This window comes from Oncorhynchus gorbuscha, linkage group LG07, assembly GCF_021184085.1.
Source record: "Oncorhynchus gorbuscha isolate QuinsamMale2020 ecotype Even-year linkage group LG07, OgorEven_v1.0, whole genome shotgun sequence".
Taxonomy (NCBI): Eukaryota; Metazoa; Chordata; class Actinopteri; order Salmoniformes; family Salmonidae; genus Oncorhynchus; species Oncorhynchus gorbuscha.
The window spans coordinates 23638295-23660820 of NC_060179.1; the positions used below are offsets into that span (position 1 = coordinate 23638295).

The 22526-nt window shown below is 44.0% G+C and overlaps 1 protein-coding gene across 7 annotated transcripts in view; it reads left to right on the forward strand.

The window, feature by feature from the left end:
- slc12a7b (solute carrier family 12 member 7b) overlaps positions 1-22526 on the forward strand; it is a 72752-nt gene that overhangs the window by 35365 nt on the left and 14861 nt on the right. For all 7 annotated transcript variants that reach the window (XM_046355883.1, XM_046355882.1, XM_046355887.1 and 4 more), the window contains 13 exons: positions 7902-8048; positions 10813-10867; positions 11112-11242; positions 11403-11644; positions 11819-12030; positions 13119-13286; positions 13659-13757; positions 15257-15314; positions 15887-16061; positions 16151-16269; positions 16567-16665; positions 18841-18960; positions 19075-19179. In XM_046355883.1, the coding sequence (XP_046211839.1) occupies positions 7902-8048; positions 10813-10867; positions 11112-11242; positions 11403-11644; positions 11819-12030; positions 13119-13286; positions 13659-13757; positions 15257-15314; positions 15887-16061; positions 16151-16269; positions 16567-16665; positions 18841-18960; positions 19075-19179 (1730 nt within the window). The remainder of the gene's footprint in view (positions 1-7901; positions 8049-10812; positions 10868-11111; positions 11243-11402; positions 11645-11818; positions 12031-13118; positions 13287-13658; positions 13758-15256; positions 15315-15886; positions 16062-16150; positions 16270-16566; positions 16666-18840; positions 18961-19074; positions 19180-22526) is intronic.

A 22526-nucleotide genomic window follows, 5' to 3' on the forward strand; every position in this document is an offset into this window, starting at 1 on the left:
AAATGTTTTACCCATCTTCCAATAAGTGCCCTTTGCAAGTCATTGGAAAATCCTCATGGTCTTTTTGGTTGAATCTGTGTTTGAAATTCACTTCACGACTGAGGGACCTTAAAGATAATTGTATGTGTGGGGTACAGATATGAGGTAGTCATTCACAAATCATATTAAACATTATTATTGACATAATGAGTTCATGCAACTTATTATGTGATTTGTTAAGCACATTTTTACTCCTGAACTTATTGAGACTTGCCATAAAAAAAAGGGGTTGAATACTTATTGACTCAAGACAGTTCAGCTTTTAATTTTGTATTCCGCTTTTGACATTATGGGGCATTGTGTGTAGATCAGGGATACATCATTTTAAAATTCAGTCTGTAACACAACAGAATGTGGAATAAGTCAAGAGGTGTGAATACCTTATGTATTATAGGTACTTATTTTTTTAAATTGTACTAGTAGCAGTTGTTTTCATTAGTTGTATTGGTAGTTGTTACAGTTGTATTTATTAGAAGTTGTAGTAGTTTTTATTAATTGTAGGCCTATTAGTAGTTGTACAACTTGTTTATGCTGTTAATGTACAGTACCAGTCAAAAGTTTGGAGACTTACTCATTCAAGGGTTTTCATTTTTACTATTTTCTACATTGTAGAATAATAGTGAATACATCAAAACTATGAAATAACACACATGGAATCATGTAACCACAAAAGTGTTAACAAATCAAAATATATTTTAGATTTTTCATTCTTCAAAGTAGCCACCCTTTGCCTTGATGACTGCTTTCTACACTCTTGGCATTCTCTCAACCAGCTTCACCTGTAATGCCTTTCCAACAGTCTTTATGCTCTTTATGCTGAGCACTTTTTGGCTGCTTTTCCTGGTCCAACTCATTCCAAACCATCTCAATTGGGTTGAGGTCGGGTGATTGTGGAGGCCAGGTCATCTGATGCAGCACTCCATCACTCTCCTTCTTGGTCAAATAGCCCTTACACAGCCTGGAGGTGTGTTGGGTCATTGTCCTGTTGAAAAATAAATGATAGTCCCACTAAGCGTAAAGCAGATGGGATGCCGTATCGCTGCAGACTGTTGTGGTAGCCATGCTAGTTAAGTGTGCCTTGAATTTTAAATAAATTACTGACAGTGTCACCAGCAAAGCACCCCCAAACCATCACACCTCCTCCATGCTTCACGGTGGAAACCACACATGCGGAGATCAACCGTTCACCTACTCTGCGTCCCACAAGGACACGGCTGTTGGAACCAAAAATCCCATCAGACCAAAGGACAGATTTCCACCAGTCTAATGTCCTTTGCTTGTGTTTCTTGTCCCAATCAAGTCTCTTCTTATTGGTGTCCTTTTAGTAGTGGTTTCTTTGTAGCAATTTGACCATGAAGTCCTGATTCACCCAGTCCCCTCTGAACTGTTGATGTGTCTGTCTCTGTGAAGCATTTATTTGGGCTGAACTTTTTGACGCTGGTAACTCTAATGATTTATCCTCTGCAAAAGAGGTAACTCTGGTTCTTCCTTTCCTGTGGCGGTCCTCATGAGAGCCTGTTTCATCATAGCGCTTGGTGGTTTTTGCGACTGCACTTGGATAAACTTTCAAAGTTCTTAAAATGTTCCAGATTGACTGACCTTCATGTCTTAAAGTAATGATGGACTGTCGTTTCTCTTTGCCTATTTGAACTGTTCTTGCCATAATATGGACTTGGTCTTTTACCAAATAGGGCTAACTGCTGTATACCACCGCTATCTTGTCACAACACAACTGATTGGCTCAAACTTATTAAGAAGGAAAGAAATTCCACAAATTCACTTTTAACAAGGCACACCTATTAATTGAAATGCATTCCAGGTCACTGCCAAAGCTGTCATCAAGGCAAAGTGTGGCTACTTTGAAGAATCTCAAATACAAAATATATTACACTTTTTTTGGTTACTACATGATTCCATTTATGTTTTATTTAATCGTTTTGATGTCTTCACTATTATTCTACAATGTAGAAAAACGGTACGTTTTATTATTATTATTTAATTGTTATTAGATAGTAGTTGACATTTTTATTGTTACTGTATGCATGCACAGTTGAAGTCGAAAGATTACACCTCCTTGCTCGCACACACTTTCAGTTCTGCCCACAAATGTTCTATGGGATTGAGGTCAGGGCTTTGTGATGGCCACTCCAATACTTTGACTTTGTTGTCCTTAAGCCATTTTGCAACAACTTTGGTAGTATGCTTGGGGTCATTGTCCTTTTGGAAGACCCATTTGCGACCAAGCTTTAACCTCCTGACAAACGTCTTGAGATGTTACTTCAATATATCCACATCATTTTCCTGCCTCATGAAGCCATCCATTTTGTGAAGTGCACCAGTTCCTCTCCTGCAGCAAAGCACCCCCACAACATGATGCTGCCACCCCTGTGCTTCACGGTTGGGATGGTGTTCTTCGGCTTGCAAGCCTCCCCCTTTTTCCTCCAAACATAACGATAGTCATTATGGCCAAACAGTCTATTTTTGTTTCATCAGACCAGACCAGAGGAGAGGACTTTTCCATCTTTGTCCCCATGTGCAGTTGCAAAACGAAGTCTGGCTTTTTTATGGCGGTTTTGGAGCAGTGGCTTCTTCCTTGCTGAGTGGCCTATCCGGTTATGTCGATATACGACTCTTTTTACTGTGGATATACAGTGGGGAGAACAAGTATTTGATACACTGCCGATTTTGCAGGTTTTCCTACTTACAAAGCATGTAGAGGTCTGTAATTTTTATCATAGGTACACTTCAACTGTGAGAGACGGAATCTAAAACAAAAATCAGAAAATCACATTGATTTTTAAGTAATTCATTTGCATTTTATTGCATGACATAAGTATTTGATCACCTACCAAACAGTAAGAATTCCGGCTCTCACAGACATGTCACTTCTTCTTTAAGAAACCCTCCTGTTCTCCACTCATTACCTGTATTAATGGCACATGTTTGAACTTGTTATCAGTATAAAAGACACCTGTCCACAACCTCAAACAGTCACACTCCAAACTCCACTATGGCCAAGACCAAAGAGCTGTCAAAGGACACCAGAAACAAAATTGTAGACCTGCACCAGGCTGGGAAGACTGAATCTGCAATAGGTAAGCAGCGTGTCCCCCTGCTTAAGCCAGTACATGTCCAGGCCCGTCTGAAGTTTGCTAGAGAGCATTTGGATGATCCAGAAGAAGATTGGGAGAATGTCATATGGTCAGATGAAACCAAAATATAACTTTTTGGTAAAAACTCAACTCGTTGTGTTTGGAGGAAAAAGAATGCTGAGTTGCATCCAAAGAACACCATACCTACTGTGAAGCATGGGGGTGGAAACATCATGCTTTGGGGCTGTTTTTCTGCAAAGGGACCAGGACGACTGATCCGTGTAAAGGAAAGAAGGAATGGGGCCATGTATTGTGAGATTTTGAGTGAAAACCTCCTTCCATCAGCAAGGGCATTGAAGATGAAACATGGCTGGGTCTTTCAGCATGACAATGATTCCAAACACACCGCCCGGGCAATGAAGGAGTGGCTTCGTAAGAAGCATTTCAAGGTCCTGGAGTGGTCTAGCCAGTCTCCAGATCTCAACCCCATAAAGTATTTGGAGGGAGTTGAAAGTCTGTGTTGCCCAGCAACAGCCCCGAAACATCACTGCTCTAGAGGAGATCTGCATGGAGGAATGGGCCAAAATACCAGCAACAGTGTGTGAAAACCTTGAAGACAGAAAACGTTTGACCTCTGTCATTGCCAACAAAGGGTATATAACAAAGTATTGAGAAACTTTTGTTATTGACCAAATTCTTATTTTCCACCATAATTTGCAATGTGATTTTTCTGGATTTTTTTCCCTCATTTTGTCTGTCATAGTTGAAGTGTACCTATGATGAAAATTACAGGCCTCTCTCACATTTTTAAGTGGGAGAACTTGCACAATCGGTGGCTGACTAAATACTTTTTTGCCCCACTGTGTGTGTGTGTGTGTGTGTGTGTGTGTGTGTGTGTGTGTGTGTGTGTGTGTGTGTGTGTGTGTGTGTGTGTGTGTGTGTGTGTGTGTGTGTGTGTGTGTGTGTGTGTGTGTGTGTGTGTGTGTGTGTGTGTTTATTTTTTTGACATGGTTGAAAATGCATCTCATGAGATATCATCCTGTAAATAAATACTTGTTATGCTCCAAGAAAGCCACCACCACACCCACATCCTCCCATAAAGAAATCAAACGACTCTGGCCACCACAACGACGTCAAAAACACATTCTTGTCATACTTGTCACAGACCGTTGTTTTCTTCAGGAAATGTGGTCAAAACTGCAAGAATTGAATGCAGGTCAGAATCTGAAGTGGAGCCCTAGTTCTTTATGTGGTGCAACTCATTTTAACCAGAGCTCTGGTCACAAATAGTGCGCTTTATGAGATAAGCTTTCATTTCGGATGCATCCTAAGTCTGGGTGTTGTGCAATAGGCTTTGCAGCGCACCCCCTCCTGAAACAGTGTGATCGTTGAAGGGGCCTGTGTTCTTTTTTAACCTTTATTTAACTAGGCAAGTCGGTTCAGAATAAATACTTATTTACAATGACCGCCTACCCCGGCCAAACTCTAAACCGGACGACACTGGGCCAACTGTGCCCCGCCCTATGGGTCTTCCAATCACGGCCTGTTGTGATACAGCCTGGAATTGAACCAGGGTCTGTAATGACGCCTCTCGCACTGAGATGCAGTGCCTTAGACCGCTGCACATCTTGGGAGACCCAAGGGGCATGTGGTCCCATGGGGTGAAAAGCATGGTTGATAATCATTCATGCAATCTCTTTTTCTTCTGGGCTGAATTCATCTGGTGTTCTGTTGCGTTATCTGGTGTTGTCCTTTAAAGGGGCAATCTACAGTTTGAACAATAACAAAGTGGACACCCCGCCACTGACTTGATAAACAGCTGAGGGATGGGGCTGGAGAAATATAACCACTCTCAAAGTCATGGACTGACCATCCATGATATCAACATTATAGGTTTATTAACCATGTTTTGAGCTGCACAGTGTTTTGTTTAAAATGACATTGTTTGCAAACAAATGCTTTTATTTGGGGTTTTGATGGTGTGACATTTGAACTCAAGCTCATGAAGCTTTAAGTTATTTTCTTCAAGAATCAATGGGTATTTACAGTGCTTTTGGAAAGTATTCAGACCCTTTGACTTTTTACACATTTTGTTACGTTACAGCCTTATTCTAAAATTGATGAAATAGTTTTTTTCCCATCAATCTACACACAATACCCCATAATGACATAGCAAAAACAGGTTTTTCGATTTTTTTGCAAATGTATAAAAAAAACACATCAAATTTACATAAGTATTCAGACACTTTACTCTGTACTTTGTTGAAGCACCTTTGGCAGCGATTACATCCTTTAGTTGTCTTGGGTATGACGCTACAAGCTTGGCACACCTGTATTTGGGGAGTTTTTCCCATTCTTCTCTGCAGATCCTCTCAAGCTCTGTTAGGTTGGATGGGGAGTGTCGCTGTACAGCTATTTTCAGGTCTCTCCAGAGATTTTTGATCGGGTTCAAGTTTGGGCTCTGGCTGGGCCACTCAAGGACATTCAGAAACTTGTCCCGAAGCCACTCCTGCGTTATCTAGGCTGTGTGCTTACGGTCGTTGTTCTGTTGGAAGGTGAACCTTCACCCCAGTCTGAGATCCTCAGCATTCTGGAGCAGGTTTTCATCAAAGAGCACTCTGTACTTTGCTCCGTTCATCTTTCCCTCGATCCTGACTAGTCTCCCAGTCCCTGCCGAAGAACATCCCCACAGCATGATGCTGCCACCAACATGCTTCACCAAATGTGCCATGTTTCCTCCAGACGTGATGCTTGGCATTCAGTCCAAAGAGTTCAATCTTGGTTTCATCAGACCAGATAATCTTGTTTCTCATTCTCTGAGAGTCGTTTAGGTGCCTTTTGGCAAACTCCAAGCGGGCTGTTGTGCCTTTTTACTGAGGATTGGCTTTCGTCTGGCCACTCTACCATAAAGGCCTGATTGGTGGAGTGCTGCAGAGATGGTTGTCCTTCTAGAAGGTTTTTCCACCACCACAGAGGAACTCTGGAGCTCTGTCAGAGTGACATTCGGGTTCTTGGGCCCCTCCATGACCAAGGCCCTTCTCCCCAATTGCTCAGTTTGGCCGGCGGCCAGCTCTAGGAAGAGTCTTGGTGGTTCCAAACTTCTTCCATTTAAGAATGATGGAGGCCACTATGTTCTTGGGGACCTTCAATGCTGCAGACATTTTTTGGTACCCTTCCCTAGATCTGTGCCTCAACACAGTCGTGTCTCAGAGCTCTACAGACAATTCCTTCGACCTCATGGCTTGGTTTTTGCTTTGACATGCACTGTCAACTGTGGGACCTTATATATACAGGTGTGTGCCTTTCCAAATCATGTTCTGTCAATTGAATTTACCACAGGTGGACTCCAATCAAGTTGTAGAAACATCTCTAGGATGATCAATGGAAACAGGATGCGCTTGAGCTCAATTTTAAGTCTCATAGCAAAGTGTCTGAATACTTATGTAAATAAAAACATTTTTTTTACATTTGCAAACATATTTAAAACCTGTTCACTTCGTCATTATGGGCTATTGTTTGTAGATTGAGGACAACATTTATTTTATACGTTTTAGAATAAGGCTGTAATGTAACAAACTGTGGGAAAAGTCAAGGGGTCTGAATAATTTCCGAATGCACTGTAGCATAAATTTACAAGTAAAAAAAAAAAGGAAAAAAAAAGAAAAGGATGTTTATGAACAAACCTCATTCTCTTCCACGGGTCTGACACAACCCAGCCCTTTATACTACTTCTCTCACGGTTTCAGCCTGGAGGAACCTTTTATTAAGTTGTTCTTCCAAGTCAGTTTGTTGCTAAAAATCTAAAGAAAATACCCACACTGTTTTCCAAGTGGTGCTGCAATTCCACAGCCTCTGTCCCATGCCAATTGCCCCATCACATTTTCTGCATGGAGACCAGATGCGGATAGACATTTCTGATTGGTGCTAGAGTGCCAAGGATGGAGTGAGAATAACACCCCTGGCCTGTCCAGGTCTCCACTCTCAGAACAGGATAGTGGGACTTTCCTTTAGTTATAGATTGAGAGATGGTCGAAAAAGTTTGAACAACTTTGAAGAAATAGGAGACGGTACTCTACTTTCAGGTCCGTTTCCGTTTCTTTTAACAATCACGGTACCCCCTCCTTTCTTGAGCTGTTGCGAAACTTCTCTTTCTCTTTGTCTGGAATGGATCTGTGAGGGCGATACCTGTGATGAAAGTTCTGGAAAGTTTAATCACGGTGCAGGGTAGAACTGTTTGCTTCGCTGTACTTTTTCCAGGAGGTGATAAGATCAAGCTATTATACTCTGTGAATGGGACATTTTCCTCCAGCAACAATGCGTGTACTGTATCTCCATGACCCCTTGGTATATTTTTGACCTTGAATGCATGTATTTATCAAAAAACACAATAATTGGTGGGGTGTTTGATTTCAATTGCGGGAAACAAGGATTTAATTTCATGTATCTTACAAACGTGTTATTAAGCTCCTGGCCAAGGCGTCATATAAGGTACCAGACCAGACAATAATATTTAATTTTTAAAGAAAAATGCATTTTCCGATGCTTTTCACTTGGGCATTTTGTCCTAGTAGTGGGTCTGGGTAATATAATAGTTGCGTGGTACACTATGATGGGGGATGGGATTAACCCCATATCAAATTGTCATGACGGATAATGAAAAGCAATATCTTAAATGTAATCCATTTCTAAATGCTACAGTAGTTGAATATGATTGATATAGTGAAACTGATCTCCTTTACCTGTCGTCACCCTGCCCCCCTCCCTTCTCAGAGTCCTGCGTTGGGCACATTAATCGGGGTGTACCTGCCCTGTCTGCAGAACATCCTGGGGGTCATCCTGTTCCTGCGCCTCACCTGGATCGTGGGCACCGCTGGCATCATGGAGTCCCTGGCCATTGTGGTTATGACCTGTTCCTGTGTAAGTATATAATTATTTATCCAAAGCGACCTAGTCACACGTGCATACATTTTATGTATGGGGGCCCTGGGAATCGAACCAACTATCCTGGCATTGCAAGCGACATGCTCTACCAACTGAGCTACAGAGGACCATTACCTAACCAGAGACTGAAGACTATGTTAGGTTGAACGAAGACCGCAGTCCGCAGTCCTGCGGTGTGCAGATATAAATGGACAAACATGGAATTTCGGCAACTTTTATATCGGAATGCTCCCACCTGATCTTGCCTCTCGCCTGCCTTCCGTCCATTGAGGACATGTATTTCCATTGTTCAAGTGGTAACTCGACCATCTTGTTAATATAATAGATAATCTTTGGTGATACTATTTATTTCAAAAGCTCCCTTTGTACAACATCTTTGAAGGCTGTGGTCATTGATGTCAATACTAACAGTATGTATATTAAAAACTGTGCAGACAATGCCATCAGAATCTGCTAAATTACCAACCCATTAAGAATTAGTGGGGTGGTGTTGTGTTAGTGTGAGAAAGAGAGCGGGAGAAAGATTGAGAGGGAGTGAGTGAATTAGTCAGTCCTGGTCACTGATCCCCCTATATTTAGCTGCGAAGCTCGACTTAGAGCGACGTAGAGCTCCCGCTACTGATGACACCTGGCAGCTTGATATCTAATCTTCTCTGTCTTGTCTCGCCACAAGCCTCGCTGACACACAGGGGCCTGGCTATATTTATTAACCCAGCCCCCTCAGACAATGGTTTCTCAAAGCCTTGGTGCGGCGGGAGAGAGAAAGGCTTAAGGCTAGGCTCAAGATTGAGCCCTTCCTGTCTTTGCGCTATCGGACGGAAGTACTCTCCTCCTCGCCCACCGGCTTAAGAGCTATGAACAATAGAAGCCACGCGACTCCCAGTGTGTTACCTAATGACTGTAATGGATTGAGCAGCTTTTGTGTGTGTGTGCGCGTGTGCACGTGTGTGCGTGTGTGCGTGTGTGTGTGTGTGTGTGTGTGTGTGTGTGTGTGTGTGCGTGTGTGTGTGTGTGTGTGTGTGTGTGTGTGTGTGTGTGTGTGTGTGTGTGTGTGTGTGTGTGTGTGTGTGTGTGTGTGTGTGTGTGTGTGTGTGTGTGTGTGTGTGTGTGTGTGTGTGTGTGTGTGTGTGTGTGTGTGTGAGACACGAGTCTGTTGCTGTCTCTATGTCATCGAAGAGCCACTGCTCGTCAAAATGTGTCGACATGATCACTAAATAATAGTAGGCTTTACTAAGTAATAGTTTAGGCTAAGTAATAATAGTAGGCTTTACTAAGTAATAGTTTAGGCTAAGTAATAATAGTAGGCTTTACTAAGTAATAGTTTAGGCTAAGTAATAGTTTAGTAATAGTTTAGGCTAAGTAATAATAGTAGGCTTTACTAAGTAATAGTTTAGGCTAAGTAATAATAGTAGGCTTTACTAAGTAATAGTTTAGGCTAAGTAATAATAGTAGGCTTTACTAAGTAATAGTTTAGGCTAAGTAATAATAGTAGGCTTTACTAAGTAATAGTTTAGGCTAAGTAATAATAGTAGGCTTTACTAAGTTTACTAAGTAATAGTTTAGGCTAAGTAATAATAGTAGGCTTTACTAAGTAATAGTTTAGGCTAAGTAATAATAGTAGGCTTTACTAAGTAATAGTTTAGGCTAAGTAATAATAGTAGGCTTTACTAAGTAATAGTTTAGGCTAAGTAATAATAGTAGGCTTTACTAAGTAATAGTTTAGGCTAAGTAATAATAGTAGGCTTTACTAAGTAATAGTTTAGGCTAAGTAATAATAGTAGGCTTTCATTGTGATTGGCATACAGTGGTGTGAACCAATATTGTTTTAGACATGTGGAAGATAAGTTCACACAACTACGAATAAATACATTCTGTCCTCTCGTTGTAATAATGAAGAAATGGGTTCTAACTTTCTACATGGCTAAATGCAAAGTATGTCAGTAAAGAATTGAAAGAATAGCCTACAGGAGAGGTGAGCCAGTGTACAAAGCTCACCTATTCAATGCAATCAGAACTGCATAAAGAGCCTTAATTTACTAAGTTTAAGGTAGTTGTGGAAAGGGTTCTACATGGAACCCAAAAGGCTTCTACCTGAAACCAAAATGGTTCTACCTGGATCCAAAAAGACTCCTTTTTAGGTTGTTGATGGCACCTTTTTTTCTGAGTGTGTCGTTTGTGTCTTCAAAGATACACACATCCATCCTGTTCACTTCCACCTGGCTAGACATACACTGGACAGCACTTTCCATTTCACTCATTCCACACAACAGACACCAATGTAGCCTTCTGTTGAATGCTGCTTCCATTCAAATGGATAAGCTGTTTTTAGGGGGTAAATTGCCAGCTAATTGGCTTTTCTCCAGTTCAGCACATGGCCTGAAAGAAAAGCAGGAAGCAGGGGACAGGGCTTTATTTTGATCAATCATTGCCACCCGTGTCAGCTCAAGGGCAGGAGAAGTGTTATGTAACCACCAACCAGTTAGATACAAATATCCTTGAAACCCGTTAAACACTCCCGAAACAGACCAATTTCACGAAAACGGGGTTCATATCAATTACCCAGCCGCCCACGATTGTGTTCCCAAAGATTTATAAGCCATAGCTGAGACATTTAGCCACTAAATATAGGATAAGCTCCCCTTTTGATTATTTTTCTGTAGATTCCATGAGGTTTAGATTCAAAAATACTGCTCCTGCTGAACCTAATCTAATATTTAGAGATTTTTTTCGCTCTTTGCAGACAATGCTGACCGCCATATCAATGAGTGCCATTGCTACAAATGGTGTGGTTCCAGGTAGGTTTCCAACATGGATAATGGTACATTTCTACTTTTTCAAAATACAATTGAGCTGCCCTATAATTCCCTTCACCTCAAGACATTACGTTGAATTTCAACTTCAAGTGAAGATTAAATCGATTAGCGAGTTGGGTTCCAGCACCAGAGGGAACAATATATACCACTCCACTATAAACCCTAAAGTGAGTTCCCCAAAGGCTGTTGTTGTGACTGACTCTGTCCCCCGTTGTTGGTCTGTAAGCTGGAGGCTCCTACTACATGATCTCCAGGTCCCTGGGGCCAGAGTTTGGCGGGGCCGTGGGGCTCTGCTTCTACCTGGGGACCACTTTCGCTGGCTCCATGTACATCCTCGGTACTATAGAGATTCTACTGGTGAGTATCCTTTGCAAAGATACCATCATTTTTGTGACCACCTGCTCTGAACCGATAACAACACTGCCAGATAAGGCTGGTTTTTGAACGTGCAAAAACGCTGTACCTTTTTACTGAACTGTACTTCCCTGATGACACCCCATCTCCCTTCTCTTCCCAGACCTACATTGTGCCTAGCGCGGCCATCTTCAAGGCAGAGAAGAAGGAGGATGAGGCTGAGGCACTGCTCAACAACATGCGGGTGTACGGCACCTGCTGCCTCACCCTCATGTCCCTGGTGGTTTTCGTGGGTGTCAAGTACGTCAACAAGCTGGCCTTGGTCTTCCTGGCCTGTGTCATTCTCTCCATTCTGGCCATCTACGCCGGAGTCATCAAGACCGCCTTCGAACCGCCAGACTTCCCGTGAGTCTAAACTCACAGCCTTGTATAAAAATACAACCAGAAACATCTAGAAGAGATCACACACATTAGTCTTACCTCGGATCATACGTCTCCTCAGAACGTCTAAGGTCTCTGTTTTTTTGTTTGTTTGTCAAATGTAATATTTCAATGTTTCGTTCTATATCCTCCTCCCAGCATTTGCCTGTTGGGGAACCGCACGCTGCAGAACCACAACTTCGACCAGTGCTTGAAGACGATGGAGGTGGACAACGTGACGGTCACTACCAAGCTGTGGTCCCTGTTCTGTGACTCTCCGGACCTCAACGCCACCTGCAACGAGTACTTCACCCTAAACAACGTCACTGTGATCCAGGGCATCCCTGGCCTGACCAGCGGGGTCATAAGAGGTGACGGACTACCTTTACAAAGATTGTTTTAGACGGTGGCTATCTGCTCTGTTCATGAATTGGCATTTTGTGACGGCAGATTTCTCCTAATGCATGTAATGAGGTCTACAAAACTGATTTGGGATGAAATTATCCAACAAACTTTGATTGTGCGGTAAACTATACCTTAATGTAAAGCCTGTGCTTCCGAACCCCTATTACGATCATTAGTTTATTTGTAAAGCATAATGCCGTATGTGCTCCTCTGACTACTTACTATATTGCCTTTTTTTAACCTTTATTTAACCAGGCAAGTCAGTTAAGAACAAATTCTTATTTTCAATGACAGCCTAGGAACAGTGGGTTAACTGCCTGTTCAGGGGCAGAACGACAGATTTGAACCTTGTCAGCTCGGGATTTGAACTTGCAACCTTTCAGTTACTAGTCCAACGCTCTAACCACTAGGCTACCCTGCCGCCGCTTTTGAAGCGCTTGTGAAAATCAGATTAGGAAGATGTACAGGAAACGGGATCCATTCCTGAGATCCAACAGAGTGGTGCTTGAAGAAAGTCTTGTCGAACTGTTCCCTGGCTTATTTACTGACAGGATCTTTTTTTACATGACAGATGGGACTGTCTTCAATTCAGTCAGCCCAGTATCATCTAGATCCATCATAGATTTATGCTGAACTGCAGGGTTACCACAGCTGCCAGAAGTCATAGTTTTGGGTTACCACAACGTCCAAGATGTTCAGGACATTCCAAATCTCTGACATTGATGTCCACTCCCCCATCATCACTTCCAAAGTCCTCAAATTCCCGAAGTTATGGAATTGGGCCTGTGCTGGCAGGTGATTGATGAGTTCCATATGAACTCTGTGCTCTTCCTTCAGAGGATAGGGACTAGTGATCTTTCTTTCTCCCTTCCTCTCTCTCTTTTTCCCCTTCAATCTCTTCTCTTCTCCCTCTCTCTCTCTCTTAACCACCCTCCACCCCCCTCCATCTCCCCCCATCCCTCTCCCACCGCTCCATCTCCCTCTGCTCCATCCCACTCCCTCTCCCACCTCTTTTCTCCCTATCTCCTAACCACCCCTCCTCCCCCTCATATAGATAACATCTGGGGGGACTACGGTCCTAACGGCATGCTGGTAGAGAATAAGCACCAGGCATCAGAGCCGGCTGCAGACACATCCCAGGACATCTACATGCCATACGTGGCCAACGACATCACCACCTTCTTCACCCTGCTGGTGGGGATCTACTTCCCCTCCGTCACTGGTACGTTCACATGGATATCCACTTGTCAGGGAAGCGTTGCTAGGGTACACAATGGTGGATCTTTGTAGGTGGAAGGTGCTCTTTGGGAAAGGGATTAAGACCAAGGCACATTCACTTGTTTCAATTGGTTATTCGCTTTACACTTTTTAGAAGAACTTTCATTAATAAGTAGTAAGTAAGCATAAGTAAGCTATTTATAACTTTTTTAAATATAAAAAAACAAACATTTTTTTACATGAACTGTTGTTGCCGTGTTGATGGTAGACAGTAACCCGAACTAAGACCCACCAAAGTACAAGCTGCAGCACAGCTCTTACACAGCTCTTACTTTCTTACTTTAATGTTATAATACTTGCTTTCCCCTCTTCACAGGAATCATGGCTGGATCCAACAGATCTGGTGACCTGAGGGACGCCCAGAAGTCCATCCCCATCGGAACCATCATGGCCATCGCCACCACCACCTTCATCTGTATCTTTAATGACAGCAACAACAGCCCAACCATACACGTGTCTAATAGGACACATTTAAGCACCTACCAAATTATTATAAAACATTGACAAGTCAATGTGTTGTTATATGTGAACTGTAAAGCTAGGTTGTATTCATTTGGGCACTCCATAGCAAAACGGAGCAAAACAAATCAAATCAAATGTATTTATATAGCCCTTCGTACATCAGCTGATATCTCAAAGTGCTGTACAGAAACCCAGCCTAAAACCCCAAACAGCAAGCAATGCAGGTGTAGAAGCACGGTGGCTTGGAAAAACTCCCTAGAAAGGCCAAAACCTAGGAAGAAACCTAGAGAGGAACCAGGCTATGTGGGGTGGCCAGTCCTCTTCTGGCTGTGCCGGGTGGAGATTATAACAGAACATGGCCAAGATGTTCAAATGTTCATAAATGACCAGCATGGTCCAATAATAATAAGGCAGAACAGTTGAAACTGGAGCAGCAGCACAGTCAGGTGGACTGGGGACAGCAAGGAGTCATCGTGTCAGGTCATCCTGGGGCACGGTCCTTGGGCTCAGGTCCTCTGAGAGAGAGAAAGAAAGAGAGAATTAGAGAGAGCATATGTGGGGTGGCCAGTACTCTTCTGGCTGTGCCGGGTAGAGATTATAACAGAACATGGCCAAGATGTTCAAATGTTCATAAATGACCAGCATGGTCAAATAATAGTAAGGCAGAACAGTTGAAACTGGAGCAGCAGCATGGCCAGGTGGACTGGGGACAGCAAGGAGTCATCATGTCAGGTAGTCCTGGGGCATGGTCCTAGGGCTCAGGTCCTCCGACAGATAGAGAAAGAAAGGACAGAATTAGAGAACGCACACTTAGATTCACACAGGACACCAAATAAGACAGGATAAGTACTCCAGATATAATAAACTGACCCTAGCCCCCCGACACAAACTACTGCAGCATAAATACTGGAGGCTGAGACAGGAGGGGTCAGGAGACACTGTGGCCCCATCCGAGGACACCCCCGGACAGGGCCAAACAGGAAGGATATAACCCCACCCACTTTGCCAAAGCACAGCCCCCACACCACAAGAGGGATATCTTCAACCACCAACTTACCATCCTGAGACAAGGCTGAGTATAGCCCACAAAGATCTCCGCCACGGCACAACCCAAGGGGGGCGCCAACCCAGACAGGATGACCACAACAGTGAATCAACCCACTCAGGTGACACACCCCCTGCAGGGACGGCATGAGAGAGCCCCAGTAAGCCAGTGACTCAGCCCCTGTAATAGGGTTAGAGGCAGAGAATCCCAGTGGAAAGAGGGGAACCGGCCAGGCAGAGACAGCAAGTTTTGCAATGGTAATCACAATTGAGAATTCCTTGTTGGACAAGTCCAGGTAGTCTCTCCCTGCTATACTCTAATCCATGTGGTACTCAAATGAATGTGACCCTGGTTGGTTTTTCACCTATGGTCCTCTGGAGGCCAATTTCCTTAATTGCGTCACCCAGACATTTCCTCTGTCATACTGTTTGGCGCCTGCATCGAGGGAGTGGTACTCAGAGACAAGTAAGTGCTGTTTCACTTTTCACACTTGGTATGAAAGCAGCACAAATGTCTTGTTTATTTCTTGAGCCTCATCTGGACATTCAATCTTTGCTTGAATTATTGTAGTTACCTTAAAAACTCCTGTTTTCTTAAGTAGGAACAGACCATGGGTTAAGGTGTCTCCTCATTAAGCGATAAGAAGCCCAAATAGTTTTTGGGGACATTGAAAAATTGGTTTAAAAACATCACAGTTTCCCCTTAAAAAAGCTATTTGTCTGTGACACATAGTAGCCCCTTGTTGCACATAGCACTGTCAGGTTAAGAGTTCAAGTTAATTACACTGGGCACACAATGGTCAAAGGGTTTCTGTCTCGCTGGCAAGGTATTTTTCTACTTTCAGCAGCTTGGGTATGCATGTCTCCGTGTGTATGTGCGTATTGTCTGAGTAATTTTCTAGTGTGTGTGTGTGTGTGTGTGTGTGTGTGTGTGTGTGTGTGTGTGTGTGTGTGTGTGTGTGTGTGTGTGTGTGTGTGTGTGTGTGTGTGTGTGTGTGTGTGTGTGTGTGTGTGTGTGTGTGTGTCCGTCTGTCCTAGGTTTGGGGACTCGGTCAAAGGGAACCTGGTGATTGGCATTCTTGCTTGGCCTTCCCCCTGGGTGATTGTGATTGGCTCGTTCTTCTCCTGCTGTGGAGCAGGTCTGCAGAGTCTCACTGGAGCCCCCCGGCTGCTACAGGCCATCGCACGAGACGGCATTGTGCCATTCCTACAGGTCAGAACACACACACACACACACCTGTAGAAACACACACACACACAGCAACACACACACTAACTCTCTGGAATTTCCCTGTGACCCAGGTGTTTGGTCATGGCAAAGCTAATGGAGAGCCCACCTGGGCCCTGCTGTTGACTGGTGGGATCTGTGAGATCGGCATCCTCATTGCCTCTCTGGACGCTGTCGCCCCCATCCTCTCCATGTGAGTACCCCCATTTACTATCATCTCCTCCCTCTTCTCTCCTGGTCTCAACCCCCTCTCCACTCGTCTGTCTGACTTTCTCCGCCCCTTTCTCACAACTTTTCTACATCTCTCCCTCTCTCTCTACCGTTCTCTTTCTTTCCCTTCTTCCTTCCATCCCTCCCTCTCACACTTGCTTTCCCATCTATTGTAGCCTAAAGGTAGTGTTGCAGAACTGGTCTCTGGAGGTTTACTGACAAATGGTAGTCGTGTGTAATCTTACCACTTCCTCATTATGTATCTCTCTCTCACTCTCAGGTTCTTTTTGATGTGCTACCTGTTTGTCAACCTGGCCTGTGCCCTCCAGACACTGCTGCGCACCCCTAACTGGAGACCCCGCTTCAAGTTCTACCACTGGTAAACGGGAGCCCCCCTCTCTCTCTCTATATGGTGCTGCTGGCTGTTCGAATGCCCTCTCAAATTAGCTTCACTGTTTTCTCCTGCTTTCTCCAGTACTATAGCAGTCTCTGTTAGCCTAGCAGCAAACCTCCTTACTCTACCTGAGAATGTTGTAATTGGGCTGAGTGGCAGATCCCCCCCCCGAGGACACATTCTCTTTCTCTCTTGCTCACTCTCTCACTCACTCACTCTCTCTCGCTCTCTCTGAGATGCTGAAACATTGGACCAGCACTTTATACGTTGCATTTTATAATTTTGTTAACTGCAATTCGCCTCATTCATGGGGCACCCGCGCTCCTGCAGTTCTGGTGGTCGCTCACATGCCGTTTTCCTCACACAGCCCACCGCCCTTCTCCTGACCGGCGACACTAGCTGCCAGTCGGAAGCAAGATGCTTTTTTGTAGCTGTTAAGAAGTAAAATACCTAATAAAAACATGTCCCAAGAACTCTGCTCATCACTACTCAAATTACAAAATCATCAGTACTGACTTACCACTCGTATATGTAGTAAATAAGTAGTGAAACAGCATATTATTGAGTAGAACTTGGCCAGGTCGCAGTTGTAAATGATAACTTGTTCTCTACTATCCTACCTGGTTAAATAAAGGTCAAATAGAAAAATACTAAGTTCATTTTTTTCATGAGTTTGTGGTTATATACTGGCACCTGGTGGCGACTAGAAGCAATTGCATAATATGTACTATTACGAATTGATGGTCCTTTAAAATAATTATTACTACTTGTAAAGTTCTTGAAAGTCTTTGAATTTGACTTGCCACTGCCTCCAACCCTACTCGACCGCATAAAACTCATTACCCTAAACTGGCCAAGTATTCAAGGTCCACCCTTCAGCTCGTGTAAGCTTGTATAGTGAATGCACACACACACACACACCTGTATGGCGTGTCCAGCAATAAATGGATCTGTACTAAAACAGAGAAAGGTATTTGCTGTCTGGGATTAAGGTTTCACAGTAACAGTAAATATATACCACAGTAAAGCCCAATTGTGACCTGCTGAGCTATTCCATGGAACGAGCTCAGTTGTTTGCAGTGCTATGGTGCATTCCGATTTCTATAGGCACATTAACCAATCAATTAATTTTATTTATAAAGACCTTTTTATATCAGCAGATGCCACAAAGTGCTGTCCAGAAACCCAGCCTAAAATCCCAAACAGCAAGCAATGCAGATCTAGAAGCACGGTGGCTAGGAACAACTCCCTAGAAAGGGAAAGTCAGGAACCTAGGAAGAAACCTAGAGAGGAACCAGACTGAGGGGTGGCCAGTCCTCTTCTGGCTGTGCCGGGTGGAGATTATAACAGTACATGGCCTAGATGTTCAAACATTCATAGATGACCAGCAGGGTCAAATAATAATAATCACAGTGGTTGTAGAAGGTGCAACAGGTCAGCACCTCAGGAGTAAATGTCAGTTGGCTTAGAGAGTCAGAGAGTCAGAGTCGCAGGCAGAACAGTGGAAACTGCAGCAGCAGCACGACCAGGTGGACTGGGGACAGCAAGGAGTCATCAGGCCAGATGGTCCTAGGGCTCAGGTCCTCTGGAAGGGGAGGGAGAGAGAGGGAATTAGAAGGAGCATACTTAAATTCACAAAGGACACTGGATAAGACTGGGTAATTAGACCAGATATAACAGACCCTAGCCCCCGACACAAACTATTGTAGCATAGATACTGGAGGCTGAGACAGGACGGGTTGGGGAGACACTATGGCCCCGTCCAATGATACCCCGAACAGTGCCAGCCAGGCAGGATATAACCCCACCCACTTTACCAAAGCACAACCCCCACACCACTAGAGGGATATCCGCAAACCACCAACTTCATACCCTGAGACAAGGCTGACTATAGCCAATGGCACGGCCCCGAGGGGGCGCCAACCTGGACAGGAAGATCACGTTAGTGACTCAACCCACTCAAGTGACTCACCCCACCTGGGGACGGCATGGATTGACATGTGCTATCTTGTTTTGAACCGAGTACCCTGCAGAGTATCTGAATTAATATGATAGGTTTTATTACTTAAGGAATCAGCTTGTCATTTTTGGGCTGTCAAAATGTACTCTATATGACTGACTGTGACCTCCATGCTCTCGTCCGTCTCTCGTCCTCCACAGGGCTCTGTCTTTCCTGGGCGCCAGTCTGTGTCTCTCCCTGATGTTCATCTCCTCCTGGTACTATGCCCTGGTGGCCATGCTGATCGCTGGCTGCATCTACAAGTACATTGAATACAGAGGGTAAGAGTTACCGGATTCCACAGTAGCATGGTACATTGGTTCCCTTATCACAAACAGGACGCATGTTTGATTGTGTTTCTGAGTCCTCCTTTTTCTTGTTCTCTCAATCTCCAGGGCGGAGAAGGAGTGGGGTGATGGTATAAATGGTCTGTCTCTGAATGCCGCCCGCTACGCCCTCATTCGCCTGGAGGAGGCGCCGCCCCACACCAAGAACTGGAGGTGTGTGCGTGTGCATGGGATTAGGTTTATGTGCAAATACGTTTGTTTGTGCCATCATTAATGCCGCATTTCTGAACAACCAGCAATGACCAACTTTGGGCTGAACAACCAGCAATGACCAACTTTGTTGCTGAACAACCAGCAATGACCAACTTTGTTGCTGAACAACCAGCAATAACCAACTTTGGGGCTGAACAACCAGCAATGACCAACTTTGGGCTGAACAACCAGCAATGACCAACTTTGGGCTAAACAACCAGCAATGACCAACTTTGGGGCTGAACAACCAACAATAACCAACTTTGGGCTGAACAACCAGCAATGACCAACTTTGTTGCTGAACAACCAGCAATGACCAACTTTGTTGCTGAACAACCAGCAATAACCAACTTTGGGGCTGAACAACCAGCAATGACCAACTTTGGGCTGAACAACCAGCAATGACCAACTTTGTTGCTGAACAACCAGCAATAACCAACTTTGTGGCTGAACATCCAGCAATAACCAACTTTGTGGCTGAACATCCAGCAATAACCAACTTTGTGGCTGAACATCCAGCAATAACCAACTTTGGGGCTGAACAACCAGCAATAACCATCTTTGGGGCTGAACAACCAGCAATAACCAACTTTGTAGCTGAACATCCAGCAATAACCAACTTTGGGGCTGAACAACCAGCAATAACCAACTTTGTGGCTGAACATCCAGCAATAACCAACTTTGGGGCTGAACAACCAGCAATAACCATCTTTGGGGCTGAACAACCAGCAATAACCATCTTTGGGGCTGAACAACCAGCAATAACCAACTTTGTGGCTGAACATCCAGCAATAACCAACTTTGGGGCTGAACAACCAGCAATAACCAACTTTGTGGCTGAACATCCTACAATAACCAACTTTGGGGCTGAACAACCAGCAATAACCATCTTTGGGGCTGAACAACCAGCAATAACCAACTTTGGGGCTGAACAACCAGCAATAACCAACTTTGTGGCTGAACATCCAGCAATAACCAACTTTGGGGCTGAACAACCAGCAATGACCAACTTTGGGCTAAACAACCAGCAATGACCAACTTTGGGGCTGAACAACCAACAATAACCAACTTTGGGCTGAACAACCAGCAATGACCAACTTTGTTGCTGAACAACCAGCAATGACCAACTTTGTTGCTGAACAACCAGCAATAACCAACTTTGGGGCTGAACAACCAGCAATGACCAACTTTGGGCTGAACAACCAGCAATGACCAACTTTGTTGCTGAACAACCAGCAATAACCAACTTTGTGGCTGAACATCCAGCAATAACCAACTTTGTGGCTGAACATCCAGCAATAACCAACTTTGTGGCTGAACATCCAGCAATAACCAACTTTGGGGCTGAACAACCAGCAATAACCATCTTTGGGGCTGAACAACCAGCAATAACCAACTTTGTAGCTGAACATCCAGCAATAACCAACTTTGGGGCTGAACAACCAGCAATAACCAACTTTGTGGCTGAACATCCAGCAATAACCAACTTTGGGGCTGAACAACCAGCAATAACCATCTTTGGGGCTGAACAACCAGCAATAACCATCTTTGGGGCTGAACAACCAGCAATAACCAACTTTGTGGCTGAACATCCAGCAATAACCAACTTTGGGGCTGAACAACCAGCAATAACCAACTTTGTGGCTGAACATCCTACAATAACCAACTTTGGGGCTGAACAACCAGCAATAACCATCTTTGGGGCTGAACAACCAGCAATAACCAACTTTGGGGCTGAACAACCAGCAATAACCAACTTTGTGGCTGAACATCCAGCAATAACCAACTTTGGGGCTGAACAACCAGCAATAACCATCTTTGGGGCTGAACAACCAGCAATAACCATCTTTGGGGCTGAACAACCAGCAATAACCATCTTTGGGGCTGAACAACCAGCAATAACCATCTTTGGGGCTGAACAACCAGCAATAACCATCTTTGGGGCTGAACAACCAGCAATAACCATCTTTGGGGCTGAACGTCCAGCAATAACCAACTTTGGGGCTGAACAACCAGCAATAACCAACTTTGGGGCTGAACAACCAGCAATAACCAACTTTGGGGCTTTCTCAACAGTATAATTTTATGCTGGAGAACATAGTGAATTGGTACCATTTGTCATCTGAGTAATCCAGAGAAAGAGTTACTATTTGATGAATCGCTGAACCTTCTATGTAATCTCACTGTAAAAAAAGATACCAGTAAGCCTAAGCATAGCAGCCGCAGGACTGTGCCTGTCCAAAAAGTGGAGCATTTACATCAGGAAAGAATGAGGTCAGTCTTTGGTCCTCTCCCTCATGCACCTGGCATCACCCACAGTCCCATTTCCAGGGAAAGCCCTAATCTACAGCGTCAAAATCAATATTTCTCCCTGTGCCATCTGGCCTGATGAGAATGGCAGGCTACCAAGTACTTACCCTCATACACCGCCCACGCTCGGCTCGCGACGCGCCCCTAAGCCTCTTTACACAGTAACTGGCAATGTGCCACCAGCCTTCGACAGCAGGACCAATACTGGAGCCGTTAGGAATCCTCCATGTCTGACAAGTAGTATGGAGCTGCGGCTCAGAGGATTGTTTCTTCATTCTATGTAATGTTTTCTCAGGGAATTTGGTGATTTTTATTTTCCCCTGTTCAGAGAAATTAGTAATTGAAGTTGTTAGATGTATGTCCCATCCTGCATCCTGATATTACCAGGTTCTGACCACTAGATGGTGCTGTTCCTGGTGATTTTATTTTTATGGGTTGGTGTCCATAAACTTCTTACAAGGTAAGAAAACCAAGAGTTGGAACTGATTCAGGGAACAGCTGGAAAATAGCTAAATTATTTGAGGAACGAACCCGAACTGAAATCGAAAGTGATCTATACTGTTTTGGAACAGAACCATTATTTTAAAAGCATGGGAACCGGTTAATAACATTCTTTGATGTGGAGCATACCTAGCTAATGTTTTCTCTGGTCCAACATTAAACCAACTCGGAAGTTCAACAATATTCAAAGTTACTCCACAGAAGCCGCTCCTCCGTGTATAATTCCGTGGGCCTAATTCAGATAATCCATGTCATAACAAGGTGCCCAGCTCTTCAAGGCAATCTTCCTCCATCCTCTCCCGCCTCACCCTCAAATTTTCAGTTGCATCTTGCACCCTACACTGTGATTAGCAGCACTGTGTGTGTGTGTTTGTCTTTCATTGTGACTAACCCATGCTGTTACGGCAAAATACAATTTGCTCTTAATTACTTTCCTATACAGATGAAATCGCTTACCCACTCCACAGCACTGATTGGTGAAGTAATTTAATCTTGAG